This window comes from Thyridium curvatum (assembly GCF_004353045.1).
Source record: "Thyridium curvatum strain D216 chromosome Unknown NODE_146_length_42971_cov_83.733568, whole genome shotgun sequence".
In the NCBI taxonomy this organism is placed as follows: domain Eukaryota; kingdom Fungi; phylum Ascomycota; class Sordariomycetes; order Thyridiales; family Thyridiaceae; genus Thyridium; species Thyridium curvatum.
The window spans coordinates 1-20,851 of NW_022156901.1; the positions used below are offsets into that span (position 1 = coordinate 1).

General features: G+C 43.8%; 6 protein-coding genes across 6 annotated transcripts; 3 read left to right on the forward strand and 3 right to left on the reverse strand.

Annotated features, from left to right (window-relative positions):
* Positions 1–6,931: 6,931 nt before the first annotated feature.
* E0L32_012227 (uncharacterized protein) lies at positions 6,932–8,263 on the reverse strand (the record flags this gene model as incomplete). The annotated part of the gene is made up of 1 exon (XM_031135044.1): positions 6,932–8,263. One exon carries the CDS (start codon positions 8,261–8,263, stop codon positions 6,932–6,934), a length of 1,332 nt encoding a protein of 443 aa, XP_030999000.1.
* A 1,035-nt stretch (positions 8,264–9,298) lies between these two features.
* On the forward strand, positions 9,299–10,000 carry E0L32_012228 (uncharacterized protein; the record flags this gene model as incomplete). Its single annotated transcript, XM_031135045.1, has 1 exon — positions 9,299–10,000. One exon carries the CDS (start codon positions 9,299–9,301, stop codon positions 9,998–10,000), a length of 702 nt encoding a protein of 233 aa, XP_030999001.1.
* A 2,283-nt stretch (positions 10,001–12,283) lies between these two features.
* Positions 12,284–13,252, forward strand: E0L32_012229 (uncharacterized protein; the record flags this gene model as incomplete). The annotated part of the gene is made up of 1 exon (XM_031135047.1): positions 12,284–13,252. One exon carries the CDS (start codon positions 12,284–12,286, stop codon positions 13,250–13,252), a length of 969 nt encoding a protein of 322 aa, XP_030999002.1.
* A 327-nt stretch (positions 13,253–13,579) lies between these two features.
* Positions 13,580–16,703, reverse strand: E0L32_012230 (uncharacterized protein; the record flags this gene model as incomplete). The annotated part of the gene is made up of 2 exons (XM_031135048.1): positions 13,580–16,347; positions 16,535–16,703. 2 exons carry the CDS (start codon positions 16,701–16,703, stop codon positions 13,580–13,582), a joined length of 2,937 nt encoding a protein of 978 aa, XP_030999003.1.
* A 915-nt stretch (positions 16,704–17,618) lies between these two features.
* On the forward strand, positions 17,619–18,912 carry E0L32_012231 (uncharacterized protein; the record flags this gene model as incomplete). The annotated part of the gene is made up of 2 exons (XM_031135049.1): positions 17,619–17,738; positions 17,788–18,912. 2 exons carry the CDS (start codon positions 17,619–17,621, stop codon positions 18,910–18,912), a joined length of 1,245 nt encoding a protein of 414 aa, XP_030999004.1.
* A 274-nt stretch (positions 18,913–19,186) lies between these two features.
* E0L32_012232 (uncharacterized protein) lies at positions 19,187–19,972 on the reverse strand (the record flags this gene model as incomplete). The annotated part of the gene is made up of 1 exon (XM_031135050.1): positions 19,187–19,972. One exon carries the CDS (start codon positions 19,970–19,972, stop codon positions 19,187–19,189), a length of 786 nt encoding a protein of 261 aa, XP_030999005.1.
* Positions 19,973–20,851: the final 879 nt, after the last annotated feature.

Consider the following 20,851-nt stretch of genomic DNA (forward strand, 5'->3'; position numbering starts at 1 on the left):
TTCTAATTAATTAATTAATCTAATACTATAGATTTATATTATGATTATAAACTCTCTAAGAGAGAGGAATATAATTATATATAATAAGACTATAAAGTCTTTTTAAAGAAGTATAAAGATTATAATCTAAATATAGTTATATATAAGAAAGATAACCCTCTTAGAGGGTTTATAACTATAGTATGATTCTATAGTATTAGATTAATTAATTAATTAGAACCTTATATATAAGTTATTTAAGTAGCTTCTATTAACTCTATTTAATTTATAACCTTACTAGAACAACTATTAATATAATAAAACTATATATATACTAGTTCTATTCCTCCTTTCTTCTTTAAAGATACTTAACTATCTTTCTTAGATATTCTAATTATAGCTAGTATTTCTTAATACTAAAAAGATAGTTAAGATTTAGATTATTAGATTATATCTCTTTAAGAATAATCAGACTCTTAAGTAGCTCTATAATATTAATAATCTCTAATAGATTATATCTAAAGCCTAGAAGACTATAGTTATTAATATTATTAATTCCTTTAATAGCCCTATATAGTTTATCTAGATTAGACTTAGAAAAGATAAACTTCTTAACTTTACTAAAGAGTTATCTATTCTTCTTATTAGATACTATAGAAATAAGAAAGGATAATATCTCTTTAGTAGCCTTAAGTATATATATTAGTATTATATAAGTATATATATATATAGATAGGATTATTTAATAGAGAATATACTTAAGAGTCTTAATATAAATAAGTATAAGAGATAGACTTAAGAGAGTAGTAGGAGGATAGATTATTTTATATATATTTAAGACAACCTCTTAGTAGTAGCCTTAAAGTATATTATTATAGCTTATAGAGTGAATTACTTATTACTAAGAGACTGTTTATTATAATAATTTAATTATATCTATTATTATTAAATAGCTTATATATCTAGGCTTATAAACTTATATATATAGATATCTAGATAAGTTGACTTATTAATTAGCTATAGGCTGAACTATAGTTAAGAGGTTAAAAAGTCTAGGATTGATTTCAGGCTTTAACTATAGTTAAGAGGTTTAAAAGTCTAGGACTGATTCTAGGCCTTAGACCTATATTAGAGATAATTAGCAACTATTAGACTTAAGGGCCTTTATAGTTAGAGGACTATACTTAATTAATCTATAATAATAATTATGTCCTTATTATTAGGTACTGTTATAGTATCTCTAGAATATAGATCTTATGTTTATTATATCTCTTTTAACTATATTATATTAATAGTATAACTTAGCTTATATCTAATAGGTATACTAAAAATAAATAAAATAGATAGATAGATAGATATAAGAAAGATAATAATAATATAGAGAAAGATCTTAATCTAGATAAAGCCTAAGAAGTAATATAATTTCTAATAGATATAGCTTAATTCTATTATATAATAAGAGAAGATATCTATACTATTATATAAATTATAGAGATAGATCAGTTTATTCTAAATAATCTCTATATATAATAATATTAAGAAGAGCTATAAGATATAAAAGCTATATAAGTTTTAATAGTAAGAAAGATATAGGCTATAGTATATATATAAGAGTATCTAGATATAAAGATAGATTTAATACCTAGAAGTATCTAAATTAAATTTAAAGGAGGCATCTTCTTATATACTATAGGTATAATAAAGATCTAGAACCCTATTAGCTAAATTATCTACTATATTCTTAATATATTGACTTTATTTCTTCTTAGCCTATATAATACTAATAAATTAAAGATATATTTTAATAATATTAATAATACTATTATATAATAAGATAGAAAGATAATACTAGTTATCTAGAAATAAGAATACCTATTCTTTAATATTAACTATATAAAAGCTAGATTATACTTTATAGAAGTATAGTTATAATAATTATATTAAAGATTTAGATATTTATATATAGAATATCTATATATCCTTCTTAAGAGAGTAAGTTATAATAATATATATATAGAGACCTTAGAGAAAATCTAGAAGTTTTATTATTATTATTAATTATATAACCTAGCCTTAAGATAATTTAAATTTTTAATTAAGAATAAGTATAAGTTTAACTATAAAATTATAATTAATATTATATATATTAATAGAAGGTATATATTATATATTATTAATATAGTAATATTATTTTAGATAGTAACTTTTCTAAAGTTATTATCTATATAAGATATATAGAATATACTCTATAAATATTAGATCTATATATATTAAGAGCTATTTAATAATATTATCTATAATCTAGATATAAACCTTTTATCTAATAAGTTTAAAGACTAAGCTAGAATCTTAAGAATTATATATAAAGAAATACTAATAGAAGCCTATTAAACAGTTAGTAAGATTAAGAGATTATATAGACCTCTATATTAAATCTTTAATATCCTTTTTAAGAAGCTAGATTATTATATAGATAAAGAGATAATTCTATAAATAGTAGTTAAGGCTCTAAATAATATTACTAGCCTAAATAGACTTATACTAATCCTATTAATATTTAATATATACTTAAGAATTAATAATAACTTATCTCTATTATTAGATATTATTATATAAGTAACTATAATCTAGAAAGTTATTAAGACTTTATAGAAATACTATATAAAATAAAGTCTCTCTTAGAGGGTTTATAACTATAGTATGAATCTATAGTGTCAGATTGATCGATTGATTAGGACCTTACATACAAGTCATTTAAGTGGCTTCCATCAACTCTATTTAATTCACAACCCTACTAGAACAACTATTAATACAAACCCTAAAAGGCTGTAGTTGTTAGTGTAATTAATTGTCTTAGCAGCCTTATATAGTTTGCCTAGATCAGGCTTAGAAAAGATAAACTTCTTAACTTTATTAAAGAGTCGCCTATTCTTCTTATTAGATACTATAGAAATAAGAAAGGATAACATCTCTTTAGTAGCCTTAGATATATATATTAGTATTATATAAGTATATATAGATATAGATTAGGTTATTTAATAGAGAATGTAATTAAGAGTTTTAATATAGATAAGTATAAGAGATAGACTTAAGAGAGTAGGAGAATAGATCATTTTATATATATTTAAGATAACCTCTTAGTAATAGCACTATTTATTATAATAATTTAGTTATATCTATTATTAAGTAGATAGCTTATATATCTAGGCTTATAAACTTATATATATAGATATCTAGATAAGTTGACTTATTAGCTAGCTATAGACTGAATTATAATTAAGAGGTTAAAAAGTCTAGAACTAATTCTAGGCCTTAATTATAGTTAAGAGGTTTAAAAGTCTAGAACTGATTCTAGATCTTAGACCTATATTAAAGATAGTTAATAGCTATTAGGCTTAAAAATCTTTATAGTTAAGAGACTATACTTAATTAATCTATAATAATAATTATATTCTTATTATTAGGTACTATTATAATATCTTTAGAATATAGGTATTATATTTATTATATCTCTTTTAACTATATTATATTAATAGTATAACTTAGCTTATATCTAATAGATATATTAAAAATAAATAAAATAGATAGATATAAAATAAAGTGTTAATTTAGTAGCTAATATTATAAATAGGCTAAGTATTATATAAATTCTAGATCTATTATTAAGAAGTAAAGTTTTAATATAGAGAAAAAAGAGAGATTAATTAGAACTATATAAGATTAAGATAATTAAAGGATATAATATAATAGAATTTATTATTAATAAACTAATTAAGTTTTATATAATATAAGTTAAATCCTACTTTAAGAAGAAGATTATATAAGTTATAGATAATAAAGAAAAGATTAATAAAGTAGTCTCTATATAATAAGAATCCTAACTAAAGAAGTATAGATAATCCTAAAGAATCTCTAAAGAGCTTTAATATAAAGAGAAAATCTTTATATAGATTAACTTCTAACTATAAAGATATAGTAGGTCTTAAAAAGCTATTATATAATATCTTATCTAGAAGAAAAAAGATAATAAAGAACTAATTATTAAGCTTTATATAAAGAGAGTAATTATAATTATTAAAGAGTTCTTTAAAGAATTAAATATAATAGAAATTAATAAACTAACTATTTAATAAGTCTTTAAGTTTATATAAATAGATTCTAATAAGTATAGCTATCTTTAGATCTTTAAAATAAGACTTATCTATCTATCTATCTATTTTATTTATTTTTAATATACCTATTAGATATAAGTTAAGTTATACTATTAATATAATATAATCCCTCTTAAAGGGTTTATAACTATAATATAATTCTATAGTATTAGATTGATCGATCAATTAGAACCTTATATATAAGTCATTTAAGTGACTTCTATTAACTCCATTTAATTCACAACCCTACTAGAATAACTATCAATACAATAAAACCACTATATAGCATAGCACCAGTTCTATTCCTTCTTTCTTCTCTAAAGACGCTTAACCATCTTCCTTAGATATTCTAGCTATAATTAGTATTTCTTAATACTAAAGAGGTAGTTAAGATTTAAATCATTAGATTATATCTCTTTAAAAATAATCAGGCTCTTAAGTAGCTCTATAATATTAATAGCCTCTAATAGGCTGTATCTAAAGCCTAGAAGGCTGTAGTTATTAATATTATTAATTCCTCTAGTAGCTTTATATAGTTTGTCTAGATCAGACTTAGAAAAGATAAACTTCTTAACTTTACTAAAGAATTATCTATTCTTCTTATTAAATACTATAGGAATAAAAAAGGATAATATCTCTTTAGTAGTCTTAGATATATATATTAGTATTATATAAGTATATATATATATAAATAGGGTTATTTAATAGAGAATATACTTAAGAGTCTTAATATAGATAAGTATAAGAGATAGACTTAAGAGAGCTAGTAATAAGAGGATAGATTATTTTATATATATTTAAGATAATCTCTTAATAGTAGTCTTAAAGTATATTATTATTATATTAGAGCTTATAGAATAGATTACTTATTATTAAGAGACTATTTATTATAATAATTTAGTTATATCTATTATTATTAAATAGATAGCTTATATATCTAGACTTATAAACTTATATATATAGATATCTAAATAAGTTAACTTATTAGCTAGCTATAGGTCTAGCTAAACTATAGTTAAGAGATTAAAAAGTCTAGAACTAATTTTAAACCTTAACTATAGTTAAGAGGTTTAAAAGTCTAGAACTAATTCTAGGCCTTAAACCTATATTAAAGATAGTTAGTAGCTATTAGACTTAAGAGCCTTTATAATTAGAGGATTATACTTAATCAATCTATAATAATAATTATATTCTTATTATTAGATACTATTATAATATCTTTAGAATATAGATATTATATTTATTATATCTCTTTTAACTATATTATATTAATAGTATAACTTAGCTTATATTTAATAGATATACTAAAAATAAATAAAATAGATAGATAGATAGATTAATATAATATAATTAAAAGAGATATAATAAATATAATATCTATATTCTAGAGATATTATAATAATATCTAATAATAAGAATATAATTATTATTATAAATTAATTAAGTATAGTTCTTTAATTATAAAGGCTCTTAAGCTTAATAACTATCTTTAATATAAATCTAAGGCTTAGAATTAGTCTTAGACTTTTAAACCTCTTAATTATAATTAAGGTCTAGAATTAGTTCTAGACTTTTTAATCTCTTAACTATAGTTTAGCCTATAATTAGCTAATAAGTTAACTTATCTAGATATCTATATATATAAGTTTATAAGTCTAGATATATAAGCTATTTAATAATAATAAATATAACTAAATTATTATAATAAATAGTCTCTTAATAATAAGTAATCTATTCTATAAGCTATAATAATATACTTTAAGATTATTACTAAGAGATTATCTTAAATATATATAAAATAGTCTATTCTTCTACTCTCTTAAATTTATCTCTTATACTTATCTATATTAAGACTCTTAAGTATATTCTCTATTAAATAACCCTATATAATACTAATATATATATCTAAGATTAAAGAGATATTATTCTTTCTTATTTCTATAATATCTAATAAGAAGAATAGATAACTCTTTAATAAAGTTAAGAAGTTTATCTTTTCTAAGCTTAATCTAGATATATTATATAGAGCTACTAAAGAAATTAATAATATTAATAACTATAGTCTTCTAGGCTTTAGATATAGCCTATTAAAGACTATTAATATTATAGAGCTACTTAAGAGTTTAATTATTCTTAAAGAGATATAATCTAATAATCTAAATCTTAATTATCTCTTTAATATTAAGAAATATTAATTATAGCTAGAATATTTAAGAAAGATAGTTAAGTATCTTTAGAGAAGAAAGAAGGAATAGGACTAATAAAAGTTTTATTATATTAATAGTTATTCTAATAGGGTTATAAATTAAATAGAGTTAATAGAAGCTACTTAAATAACTTATATATAAGATTCTAATTAATTAATTAATCTAATATTATAGAATTATATTATAGTTATAAACCCTTTAAGAGAGATATTATATTAATAGTATAACTTAACTTATATCTAATAGATATATTAAGAATTAAAATAAATAGATAGATAGATAGATACTCTATATATAATACTTCTCTTCTTTTCTAAACTACTACTCTATCTTACTATAGATCTAGTAGCCTAAGCTAAGCTCTAAGGCCCAGCTCTTTAAGGCTCTCTTAAGCTAACTCCTCTTACTAAGCTTATTTTAGTAATCACTTTTAGAACTATAAAAGATATATAGTATGTTAATAAGTTGTTACTAACTTATCTTAGTTCACCTTTTAAAAAATATACACTAGCTTTACTAGTATTTATTACTACTCTACTAACTTATAATATATACTTATGATATCACAATCAAGTTGAAGTTAGTTTTCCTCCTCTAGAGATGAAATACATAATAAGGGTCAGTAACATTCTGAATCGTGCATCCAACCTGTACATGCCCTTGTTCCAGGACACCAATGAGCCAGCTACGGGCACGAGGCTGCCCAGAGTTGAACTCATCAAAGTGGTTGTTGACAGTGTCTCTCTGATATAGAATGTTGGCTCCCATCTTACAGTACTTATTGATCAGCGCGTCCGTATCCGCGACAGGGCTCAACTCATCATGAATGGCCTTGTAGCAAAACACCTGCATCTGTGGCACGCCATGGGTGCCCATCTGTCCGTCGCTCTCCCGTACACGCTGCATGATCGGTGCGTCAAGGTCCGCAAAGCCGCCGATGAAGTAGGAGGACATATCCTGAAAGGCAAATGTGATGATGCCAATTTCGGTGCCAGTCTCCACCATTGACATAAACAAGTCCTTGCTCTGGAGGCCATACGGCTTAAGGCGGCTGAGGAGATAGGCACGCGCGTCAGGAAACTGGCTGGTTGAGCCGATAAGGTAACCCGGGATGATGGCAGCATACAGACCCTTATTGACAGTAGCAATAACTGAGGTTGCATTGGGTGTGAGGCCGCCCATAGCTGCTCCAAGAAATTTGAGTTCCGGTGCGTATTTGAGCTGGAGCTCTGTCGCCGCCTCGGTGGCGAGGCCGCCGCCGGAGTATCCCCAGAGGGCATAGCGGACCTTGCCAGGATCGGCCGGCATGCCGAATTCAGCACCGCAGCTCGACGAGAGCACAGCACGAACACCGTCCAACACTGCGCTACCTGACATCCTGCCCGCCCCAAAGGAGGCAAGAGGGCCCTCATAGTCTCCGGTGATGACAACCCACCCACGGCCAAGGGCCCAAGTAATATCAGAGAGCTGGTCCGCGCTATATGAATACATGACATAGGAGGGAGACTGGTTAAGGTCAACTGTATCGTATGCCAATTGGATCGAGAGCAGAGTTGTGTCGGCTAGCGGCTTCTGAGGTAGGAAGACTGTGGCGACAGCATATGTCGCCGTTTGCTGACTGTCAGTCGTACGAAAGAGGATGTTGTACGCCGCTGAGCTGTTGGCAACCCGAGATGCCAAATTACCAGGCGCTGGGCGAGCACGAAAGATTGTGCCGGGCGTTGCAGCATCAAGGTCTGCGGGCGTGGTCAGGTACCACGGGTCGCTCTTGGGCTGAACCGCATTTTCCAGGTGGCTAGTTGCCATCGGACAAGAGGAACGGTTTGTGAGCTCTCGGCGAGCTACATGAGGCGAGGCCACAGTAGGCAACACCTCGAGCAGGAGGCCGAGGCCAAGGGCCAGAGCCAGAGTCTTGAAGCACACCATGCTGGGGTGGATTTGGAAGATGATAGATATATGAGAGGCGAACGAGGGAGGTAAGGAGGAAGGCAAGTAGGAAATGGGGATAATACGTCGTTCAGTTGAGCAGACCGGAACGCTGGGGGTTGAACGCAAACGCCAAGCCCGAGAAGTGGGTGGTAGGGGCTGAATAAATACTTAATATGGTCTTGTCCTGGGGCAGGTGATCACAGACCTCAGCAAGACCCGGCCGAGATCGTCGCCGAAGCATCAGGCGCCTGGTCCCTGTATTCATAAACTTCTATGCTACCACTCCCCAGTTAGCAAAGGTTGTGCTGCTGGGCAGAGTAAGTTATGCAGTCTCAAGGGCGGTTGATACATGGACTAGTATCAAGGCTAATCTGTGCCTAGGCTAGTGAATCCTGACGACTTGAGACCAGTTTCCCTAAAATTCCTTTATTTGGTATTCTCCGGCGCTCGCTTCATTATTCACGCAGTCTCTAGGTTTCCCCGCGGGGTTTAGTTGAGCTGGGCCTCACATAGGTCAGGTAAGCAGTCCCCATTTCCTAGGGTGCATGTCGTCATATGCTAAACCAAATAGGATATACCCGGCATGGCCTAAGAAATTTGAGTCTTGGTTAGCCAAATATAGAAAATCACCGAGAAGAGCCGCCTGTATGTACGGTTTATAACCTTAGGGATTGTGTCCATTCTGGAGACAGGCACCGTGTCCCCGAGTCTCCGCTAGAGCGCATATGATGAGAAACGGGGTGAAGGTGTTGGTTCCAGAAGAATGAGGATAGTGCCTCCATCAATAGAAATCATGGATGGACTCTGCCCAGACTCGTCATTTCCTTAGTGGAGAGAACTTAGTCATCTGCTGCCCAAGCGTTCTCAAGCTCCAGGAGGCAGCCAGAAAAGAGTGCGCTAGAATTGCAGTCTCCCCTCCACCTCAGCCCGCCTCCGCCTCGGACCACTGACCCCAGAATCTGACCGACATCAAGAATCAACCAGCTCGAGCCCTTGCGTGCAGCACGACGTTGTTGAGAAAATATCGCTACTATGATGCTGGGCGACGACACAGAGGCCAAGGAAATCGAGCGTGCCGAGTACCTGCTCGACGCCCAGGAGAAGGCCATCAAGCTCTTTGACGAGATTGAACGAGACCTCATCCGGCCGGGCATCACCGAAAAGGCCCTCAGCGACGCCATCCACGAGCTCGGCAATTGGCGCCACGGCGTGTGCACACACTGGCACAAGCGCGTCGTCCGAAGTGGGCCCAACACCTTGCGGCCTTTTGCCGAGAACCCCCCTGATCGTGTGATCGAGGCCGACGATATCCTCTATGTTGACCTGGTCTTTGAGGCGTGGGAGGCCGACTTTAGTCGCACATTTGTCCTCGGTGACGACCCCCGCAAAAAGAAATTGAGGGACTCGCTCGAACCCGTGTGGGATGCCGTCAAGGCCTGGTTCGACACCAATCCGGGAATGACTGGCCAGGAGCTCTATGGGATTGCCTGTGCAGAGGCGTCCCGCACCGGCTTCGATTTCGGCGCTGATATCGCTGGGCATCTTATTGGATCATTTCCGCATGAGCGCATACCCAAGGACCGAGTCTCGCTCTACATCACCGATGGCAACGCCGAGTCGATGCGTACAGTTGACAAGAATGGGCACCGGCGCCATTGGATCCTTGAAATCCATCTGCACGACAAGGCTAACCAGTTTGGAGGATTCCACGAGAAACTCTTGACTGTTAGGTAGCTCTGCTGCTATGGCCAAGGCCAAGCTCAGATGCACGATACCTCACTGTCCCTTGGGCCCTCCTCGGGCAGACCGATTATTGACGTAATTGACCTATCTAGGTGCCTCGCGGACCAAGTTGCGAACTCCCGGCGCAAGAGCCAGTGCAGGCTTGGATGGAGTTCAATAGAATTTTGTAATAACAATCACTACGTATGCAAAGGCTTCGCCAGGTAGCTACTTTATCGGTGCATTATACTTTGATGCAAATTGCGCGAGCTTGCCTCCGAGCTAATGCCATGTTTGCCTAAATTATGCTGACCTTTGTTGCCAGCAGGCCAACAAGCCAACAAATTGGTAGAGTGAGGTCTAACTTGCTTCCCTGAGGGTTTCATCACCACCAGAGATCAACTATTCGGAAACGGCGTTTCGCTGACCGCGCAGGGCATCTGGTATGCATGGTTGATTTCGATAGACGAGAAGGGAAATGTTTCCAGCCTCTCGCTTACTCTAAATCCATATCTCAATGGAATGTGAAGATCACCATCAGCTTGGAAGAAGGCGACACCGACAAAACTCGAAGGTTTCAAGCTCCAGGCAGGTTGCTTAGATCCTGCTGCATCATCGTAATTTTCGAGTTGTGTTTGTAATATGATATCAGGGATAATGCGACATGGATGTGAGAGGCCCCCCCCCGGCGGTATCCATGCTGCTGAGTAGATGAACAATGAAGGCTCACAAAGTAGCGATACTTAAGAGGAACTTGAGCGAAAGATTAGGCCAAGGCTTCCACCATAGTGCCACACATATGGCCGAAACCGACTCAAGGAGGTCAGTCATTAAGATCTGTATGTAGTAAGGAGAATCTTGAAGGCGAGAAAGAGGACCACAGACAAAAGAAGAGAACCTGTAAGAACGATATGGACGACACAGGAATAAAAATGATTAAAAAGCCAAGGCCTTTAAGGCATGCCCGAACACAGATTTGAACTGTGGACCTCCTCATTACTAGTGAGACGCGCTGCCAATTGCGCCATTCGGGCTTGATTAGTCATCATGTTGGACTGAAAACTGTGGTAACCTGGATCATATCGTCTTAGCCCGAGTCGTCCTGTGGCGTGTGTTTCGATCTTGGCCAAACACTGAGTGACTAGCTACATTATGTGAGGCTACATTATGACAGCTATATCAAGGCCCAACACCCATCACCATAGACTCAAATGTTATGTCTCTTGGCTAACGCGCACCCGAATGGCAACCTTGCCTTGTTGGAAAGTGAGTGATGACTGTTTGGCACGAGGTGCCGGGATAGGACCCAACAAACAACATGAAAAATGTCAAACAAAACCCCCCTATGTCCGTGGCAAGGCTCCGATAGCACTGGCCATGACTACTTCCTCTTCTTCTCGCAAAAGTCTACATGAGCTGAGTTCCCTTTCCAGCATCCCTGGTAGGCGACATTGGGAAGAGACAGTGAAGGTACACGATACCTGATAACGGTTTTCCCAAGGACGAACCCTGCAATCAGGCAGAGGGTGAGAGAGAGACAACCCAGGCCCCTACAATGCCCTACAAGCAAGTACAAGTAGGTAAGTGTCGCGGTTGGGGATGGTGCCAGCCAAACCATGCCATGCCATGCCAAGCCCATCCGCCGGATGCATGATATGAGGGTCCACATCGGCGCCGCGGCGACTTTTTCAAACCAGTAGCTGAATGGTCCGTGGGTGCGCCAGTGCGCGGGGGCTATTATTTACCGTGCCTTGGGGGAGGGAAAAAGTCTCCGCGCTTCTCTTCCGCTCGCGCCTCTTCCGCGCCTCGGACCAACGTGTTGAAACAACCTGGAAACCGTAATTGCATCAATGCGCACGTATTTCGCAGCCTCGAATCCGTCTCGCACAAAGAAGCCCGCCATAGCCTGGATCGTTCGGTCCTTTCCATCGGGCACTCCCCCTCCCCTCCATACCCGGATCGGCCGGCCACAGCCCAGGCCTCTCATCTAGGGATTAGGCCGCTGATTGGCGTGCCCCTGCTATGCTCACATGATGGATCTTGAAGCTCTGGCAGTAGACAAGTCCCGACATCGGGCTTGTGACCCTTGCAGTAAGATAGAGAGGCGTCTCAACTACCACTTCCGCCCCGCCCCTATTTTCGAGCCCTAACCGGCTGACCTCTGCTCCAGGGAGACGAAAGGTGAGGTGCTCGCGGCACAGCCCACGATGCGAGCGATGCTCATACTTTGGCTTGACGTGTGAATACTCCCCCGTCAGACCGATGGGCCGTCCTCGGAAACGCCAAGCAAGCACCATGTCCCCTGAGCAGCAGGGTCAACACCGAACGACTGCGCCCTCTGAACAGGTACCGACGCCAGCGGATCCTATTGTGATGGGTAATGGGCTGTCTGGGCCGATGGATGACATCTTCGGTCCCTTTCCTTCTCCGCTTCCTCAGCTCGACATGGCTTTTCCTCCGGACCAGAACGGCGCCATCGACCATGCCCTGTTCCCTATGCAGCACGCGTCCGTTGCCGGGCATGACGCCGCCGCAGCACCGGCGATGGATCAATGTATCCCGTGCATGCTGCACCACGGCTTCACCATCGGCAACAGTAGGAGCGGCGACAGCGATGCTGCCTCTACTCGGTCTCCTACCAGGTGCATGTGTGTCAAGCTGGTCAACCAACACTTCACGTCCGTCCAGGACTCCCTCGAGGCATTCCATAGCCTGAGCATATTGCAGCAGTCTGTACAGTCGGCGGAATCGATACTCGAGTGCGGCACCTGTTTCGGCCCCATAGACGCGTCCCCTGGCACCTGCAGAAACGTTTACCTCCTCGGCTCACTGTTGTCCAGCATAAGCTCCTCGTATGGCGACTTCTTCCTCTACCAACGGCAGCGCGCAGCACAGAGCCTGGAGAGTGGGGATGCAATCAAGCTCGTCGTCGGCCAGCCGCCAGATGAACGCCAGTCTGTCGAGATCTCGCTCGACGGAAAGAGCTATGGGAGCTTTATACGGGCGAGTCTACGAGCCGAGCTCGCGCGTCTCCTCAAGATCAGCGAGGCCTTCGCCGACCGCCAGGCGCAGATACATAGCCGCGGCCACGAGGGCTGCGAGAAGGAGAAACCCTGCACCAACACGAAGAACCTGCCAGCGGGCAAGCAGCCTGCAGAAGTTTGCCCCAAGGTAGTAGACATCACCAAGGCTTTTGCTTGTTTCCGGACTGTGGACCAAGTGCGAGCTGTTATGGAAGAAACTGAGCAGATCATCTCGTCCTAGCTTTGTCTATTTCTAGGAAGATCCATGATCAGCGCGGTATCGGGCAGACGTCTCCCGGGGCCCGCGCTCAAAGAAGCTGCCCGTGCGACCAATGACAATGTGTAATACCTCAACCCACACGATTGTTACCTCCTTATCACTCGCCCTGGAGCTCACAGTGATAGCAAAAGTACACACTCTAATTTATAGACTTCAACCTGTTTGAGAACATGTACAAAAAGGATATGAAGGGGGGCGCCGGGCCCTTGAAGAGCATATTTTAACCAGCTCTCAGGTCATCGGTTTGAGAGCGGCAACTACACCACGTACAGCAGCCATCTCGGCTAGTTACGACCGGGACAACTCGCCCTTGGTTGACTTTGGGTCCTGTCGGATGCGGGCGAAAAGGAGAGAGGCGGCGGCCAATACGACGGGAATGACGCTGACCATCTCTCCTAGACCAGCGTAGGCTGGTGGGATCCGGAACTTGACCCACGCGCCACTAGCCATCGTCACCGCCAGGACGTTGTAGACGGCAGACCAGAGGAAGTTGAACGCCATACGATGGAATGATGCCCGGCTTATGTCGAGGAGGAACGGAATTCCGCCGAGCCCTTTCAATAGCACCACATCGGCCGCTCCCTGGGTGATGTCACTGCTGCCCAGACCACCACCCATGTGAATGCCAACATGGGCCTGAGCCACAGCGCCGGCGTCATTGGTGCCGTCTCCGCAAAAGACGATTCGCTTGAGCCCGTCCTGCATGAGCCTGGCCACATACTCGCGCTTTTCATTTGGGGTGCACCCACCAACTACATGCTCTGGGGATATGCCGACCGCGGCCGCCACAGCTTTGGCGGCCAGTACCTGGTCGCCAGAGACAAGGTGCACCGTAATATCGCGAGCTCGGAGCATCGAGATGACGCTGACAGCCTCACGGCGGATTTTTGCTGCGAGGCCGAAGACGACAATGGGCACGGAGTCACGAGTGACGATCAATGTGGTGAGGCCCGCTTGCTGGAGGTCCATAACCTCTGCCACTGCTTCGGTGTTGGTCCAGCGGGCATTTCCCGCACGCATGATCGTTCCTTCGTATTCCGCCTGAATCCCCGCGCCGGGTACGGCTCGGATATTGCGCACGTCGGGCAGGGGGCCAGAGACTTGCTGCTCAAGATGTTTGTCGACAGCCGACGAGACGGGGTGCTTGCCTCCCGCAACCAGGGCCTTGACCACGGCAATGAGGTCTTGCTGAGGCTGCGGCAGAAGAACCTTCTGCTCCTCCACGGCAAGTTCGTCCTCTGTGATCGTACCGGTCTTGTCCAACACGACGTCTGTTGTCTTGCGGGCGCGCTCCGTAGTCTCTGCCGACTTGATAATGACGCCGCCTTTGGCTGCGATCCCTCCAGCGACGACAAGCACCATGGGCACCGCAAGCCCAAGGGCACAGGGACAGGCCACTGCAAGGATGGCAACGGTATATGTGATGGCATTGCCGATACTCCTGCCCGCACCATAGTGTTGGCCTCGTATCCCGATCGCGAGCCAGACTAACAGCACAACCACCGCAATGGCTGCCATGGCTGGCACGAACCAACCTGCGACCTTGTTGGCGAGGTCTTGAATCTTCGGGTTCGAGTTGGCCGCTTCCTCTACCAGGCGAGCAATGTCGGTCACCGTATTGTTCCCTGGCAGGCGAGTCAGTTGCGCAACCATCACCCCGTCGCCGTTGATAGTTCCAGCGATGACTTTCGAGCCCTTCCCCTTCGCGACTGGCAGAGACTCTCCAGTCAGCATGGACTCGTCCACCTCGCTCTCTCCAGAGATGACCAGTCCGTCGGTCGGGATGCGATGATGAGGCAGGAGCTTGAACCGGTCGCCATGCTGGAGCAGGCGCGCGTCTATCTGCCTGTCGCCAGTATCTGTGACTAGCAGCGCCGTGTTACCCTGGTTGGAACGCATGGATACGGCTGCAACTGCCTGGACTCTGGCGAAAGCAGCGATCAGTCTCCCGACGAGGATAAGGGTGATCAACATGGTGCTGGTCTCGAAGAAATGGCCCTCGTCGAGCGGCTTCCCGGCCATCTGAAAGCCAAATGCAACCACAGAGTAGATATATGCGGCGGTGATGCTCATAACGACGAGCATATCCATCTCAAAGGTGCGGCTGTGCCACAGTGCAGATGCGGCCGGACGATAGAATTCTGGAACCGCAATTGCTTGGACCAACGTCGCCAGTACGAGAGACATGATTGCGCTTGTTCGGTCGTCGATAGGGAAACTGCCCCAAGATACCGTGGCGACCGGCACTGTCAGTACGGCGGCCAGTGTGGTTTTGACGAGCTGGTCCCAGAGGCGTCGTTGGCTATTCTGCAGTTGAGGGTCGGTACATATCGGCGCCAGCCCTCGACACCTCTGCACGAGTGAATCGAAGAGATCACGAGCACCGACGATGGCAGGATCGTAGGAGAGCCGGAGAGTAAGCTTGTCGAGGGCTTGAATATCTGTCACACCCCGGGGCGGGTTGTTGACCAAAGGTCGTCGCTCTGCAGGGCTCGCCAGGACATCGAGGAAGTAGGTGCCGCCAACCACTTTAGTCAGGGCGAAACCGCTCGCGACGGTGGCGCGGCGGATGGCCTCGTCGGCATTGGTGGCCGATGTGTCGACTTGGAAGCCACCGGTCCCCATTACGAAGTTGACATGCGGCTGCGACACACCCGTGATGGAACCGAAAACCAGCATCAGCTTGTCCGCGCAGCTCGTACAGTCCATTCCACTGACCAAGAAATTGACACTCTCGGTAGTGCCAGGCTTTTCTAGGTCGATAATGTTGCTTGGATGGCCGATCGCCCGTCTATCTAGCTCAATGGTGGACTCAATGCGGTCTTGGGAGCAGTTGGAGTGGATGTGTTTGTTTCCTGGAGGCTTCTTCGGCCTTATGCCTGCGCAGCAGATATTCAGCTGCGTTGTACCACCGCTCTCGATCACGCTGCGGCATATGCATCGGAGTTGTGCTAGATAGTTGCTGTACTTGGCAAAGGCAGTCTGGACATGGGTGTCGCAGGCTGAATCGGTCCTGTGGCCGCCGGGATCGTGCTCGTGAGGGTGGTTCGTCGATACTTGATGTACGGTCAGTCAAGGAGATAGCAGCGGATTGGGATGTTGAGATACATCACGGACTCTCATGGCCAGGGTCTCCATCGCACATGTCCCTGCACTGAGCAGCTGCAATTGCGTATATACACTTTTCTACCAAGGATTAAAACCGATAAACGAAGCCCTACAGACGAGGGATGAGCCACTTACCATCGCAATGTTCCTCAGCACCGCAACACGTCGATGAGGTAGTACTATCGGCGTCGGAATCCTGCCTGTTGTCATGGTCATGGCCATGGTCATGGTCGTGATCGTGATCTTGATCATGCATTTGCGCCTGATCGGGCTGCTTTGGCTTTGAACAACACGATGCACCCATTCTGGCCTCGGGTCATATGCTTGGAAGTACTGGGAGAGAGTTGGCGGAGTTGGTTCTCCAGGGAATTGCAGTTGGAACTCGATACATTGAAGTCGTTTCTTGCTGATTTCGCAAGGGACCGGCGTGCTTTATGTACCTCTTGGTGAGGTGTCAAAGTCTCCGCGCGCCGCCAAGAGGGCGGCCCTCGACACAAACAACTCGCCGCGGCTCTCCCGCACACGCGCGCGGACGGACCCGCAACAATGCAAAGCGCTTGGATAACATTGTCAATGGGCTCAGCTGGAACCACTTGAAATCTCGGGGAAGATGAGGAGCTGGCGCGACTCGGGATGAAGCAGCACAGGAACGTGCTCGCCCAGATGAAGGCTTGCCTGCTCATCCTGCCTAGCTAAAGGCTGCTCACTTGCCACCCAACCAGCGGCATGCGAGACTATTAATCGACAGTATGCATGGCAGACACCAACATCAGAATCTCGAGTGCTTTGTCCTGAGCTGAGATAATTAATAGTATCTTCGAAGAGCCCAGTGCTGCAGTCTTCGCGGGCATTCGACGTCCGAACTACTCGTGCATTTTGAGAATTGTTTTTGATATTGTGGCATTCTATCGTCCCCCGAGCCGAGTCGTGCCCCCCAAGTATTCAAGAAATCGATCAACGTACACGGCTCAAGGATTAGAGCGAGCAACCATCCAGATGCATGATCGTGCACGAACCCACCAGGACCCCGCATGTGCTCAGACCCGCCGAGCCGCCATGTCGCCACGAATAGGTAAAAATGGGGTAGTTATCAGTCCTCGCATGTGTCTCCCCGTTGTCTCTCCTTACCAAGAGGAAGCCATTGCAAGTCTCTCCTCACCAAGAGGAAGCCATTGCAAGGGGCAATCTCACCTGATCGACCATTTGTGAGGCATCCATCATGCACTCAATCGACGTTCTTGTTGTCGGTGCGGGATTGGGAGGCTTGGCGGCCGCACTGGCACTGAAGATGGCCGGACACAGCGTGACGATTGTCGACGCGGCTCCGGAATTCTCCAAGGTGAGGAAGGCCCTCGTTCGTTTCGGCCAACGGCTGCTGAAAGGGCCAGGCTGGAGCCGGTATCCACGTCTCCCCGAATGCCAGTCGTCTGCTCCGTCGATGGGGAGTAGATATAGGTGGGCTGCGAAACACCTGTGATGGGTTTCGCTTTATTCGGTACGCCGACGGCAAACCCATCGCTTGGGTTCCATTCGACAGTACAGCAGATGCGGATGGCGCGCGATATCACATTGTGCACCGCGCCGATCTCCACGGAGCACTCCTCGACGCTGCTAGGAAGGTCGGCTGCACCATCCTGACAGGGAAGCGCGTAGTCGACTACGATTTCAGCGTGCCCGAGGCCAGGACCGTTGATGGTTCAACTTTTGGTGCGGACCTTATTGTGGTTGCAGACGGCATGAGGTCGATTGCTCGTCCGCTGCTCACCAGCGCACCCGACGCACCCCGCGACATAGGTGATGTCGCCTACCGAATCACCATCCCGGCTGATAAGCTCCAGACCGATCCTGAGCTCTCGGCCCTTGTCCGCGACCCCTGCGTCACGTTCTGGTGTGGCCCAGGGGCTCACATGGTCGGGCACCCTGTTCGAGATGGTATCGAGTACAACATCATGATCTGTGCTAGGTCGCGCGACAGCGCCCCCGGTTTGTCCTGGGTGGTCGAGGGCGGGAACGGCGAGCTGCTCGACCGGTTCTCCAGATGGGAGCCGCGCGTGCAGAAACTCTGCGGCATGGCGGACAAATTCCTCAAGTGGCGGCTCTGCGACGTGCCAGATGTCCCCATATGGGTACACGGCTCCCGTAGAGCCTGTCTCCTTGGGGATGCCTGCCACCCAATGCTGCCTTACCTGGCGCAGGGGGCTGCCATGGCGTTTGAGGATGCCGCCGTGCTCAAGCAGTGCCTCGCCAGCGAGAAGGATCTTGCCTCCGCTCTATCGCTGTACGAGCAAACTCGAATGCCTCGTGTGAACTACATGCAGGAAGAGACACGGGAGCATCAATACGTCTGGCATATCGAGGACGGCTGGAGGCAGGCTCTCCGGGATGGGCAGATGGCAAAGAACGCGGCCGAGAACCCGGTCTTCTGGGGGGATGAGCGGCGGCGTCACTGGCTATTTGACCACGATGCCGAGCTGGTGGGCAGGGAAGGCTCCACCTGGAAGGAGGGGGCGTGAACAACTTGAACCTCCGAGCGAACGAAACGGCATAACATGACACGACCGGTGAGCGGTTTAATAGTGCCCGTTTGAACGTCAAGCTTCTATGGGCTGAGTGGGTAGGTATCTTAGTATATTGTAGTAAGAGGCCCGGGTGGTGGACAGCACCTAAGTTCCGAAAAACAGCGATGTGCAGTAACCGTGCCATCAATAAAGCATATCATACAACATGAACTCCCTCCATGTGCAGCTTCAGCTCACACCGAAGCGGCATCTCTCCTGGCTCCCGCGATCACGACACAGAGGCTGCTGTAATTCCAGTCTGTACCTCCTTCTGCCAGATGCACAAACAGCTCAGTAGAGTCATAATGCTCCAGAGCACGCCAAACTCGCCTGATGCCCCGGCATTCCGGAACTCAAACTCGCCAATGTGTGTCAGGCTCAGCCTGCGGATCTTGGCATCTGCAAATACAGCGACAACTTTCTCGCTTTGCACCTCCTCCGGCACTGCGTTCGCGCGGCCCTGCTTCTGTTGCTTCTGCGTCGTGCTTTTTTCATTTGATGAGCCCTGCTCGGCGGCCTCGATTCCTAGGGCCACCAGCTTCCAGCCCCAACTGTGTTCGCCGAGGCTCTTGACTTCTTCTCCGTGGGAGCGGCGCCACTCGAAGCGCTCGTTGCGTTTCTGCAGACCGTGGCCCACCTCCATGGCGAACCAATAGCGTTCCTTCTTGCCAAGACACCCAATGTAGCGCAAGACCTCGGCGTGCGGCTCGCCGCCATCTAGGCCAGGCAGGGTGATGAGGAAGTCTTGGCGCCACCTGCCGTGCGGCTGGACGTTGGCCAGAGTAGCCATGTCTTCGGCGATGGGCCCGTCGTGTAGTACCATGCTCCCATAGTAGCCCTTGGGCAGTCTGACGAAGTAGGTGGGCTTGACGCCCGCTCCGGCTCCGCTAAGCTCGAGCGTCGGACCCTTTAAAGATGTCTTCTTTGACGCGATGGTCAACCCCTGAGGGATGTCTTTCTCGGTGAAGTCTTCGGGCATCACTGGGTTGTCGAGCTTGGAGGGGGAATGACCCATGGTGATGGCTAGAGAAAGTGAAAGTGGTGGTATGGTATATGTATTCCAGACAAATCAATGTTGAGCTACAAGGAGATCTCTTGCAACGAGCTCGTCCAGGAGTGTATAGTGTTTGAGAATGATGATAGTCTGTACAATGAAGGAGAGACTTCAAGCACAGAGCCATGGACACTTATATATAGTCATTAGACATATGGCGTCACTCCGGTGAGGGCCCAAGTTGGCCCTTGCAAGACAGCCCAAAACGAGTGGCGCGGCGTGGGGCACGGACATGCATGCATGGGGAGAGAGAGCCTGCTGACGGCTACTCCGTCCTGGTCCTGCAGAGCTGATTGGATCGCATTTGAATACGAGTGGGACTTCGTCCCTGAGCCATGCGCCTGCACAGCCCTTTAAGCTTTTCTGGCCTATCTTTTATTCGCTCGACGATCCCTGAGTGCCCCATCATCCCGAATCTTGGCAGGGAAGCGATGCATCGAGGTCATCAAGAAGTACGGAGTAGAGTGGGTAGATCGGCTTAGGCTTCGAAATTTGCAAAGGGTCGCGGGCGTCTCTCAGTATGGGTTCTTCTTTGAGAAAAGCCGTCTGTCGGCTGTGCACCAACCCGACCTGGGGTGTTCGGACTTTAGAATTGGTAGGTAGTTCGGTCTTCTAACACAAGCTCTGAGGCACGATGACAGGTGCTAAAACAGTCTCTCTATGGTCTATGCTGCCGCTATATAGTGAAAATCCAAGTCCAAGTTAATGCCAGTCGCCAAGATCTAGATGACCTATGGTAGGCCGAGCTTGATCTTATGGAGGTAACCTACGATCTAGCTACCAGGTACTGAAAGCAACAAAGTTCAAGCGACTGCTCGGGCTGTCGGTATAGATTTTTAC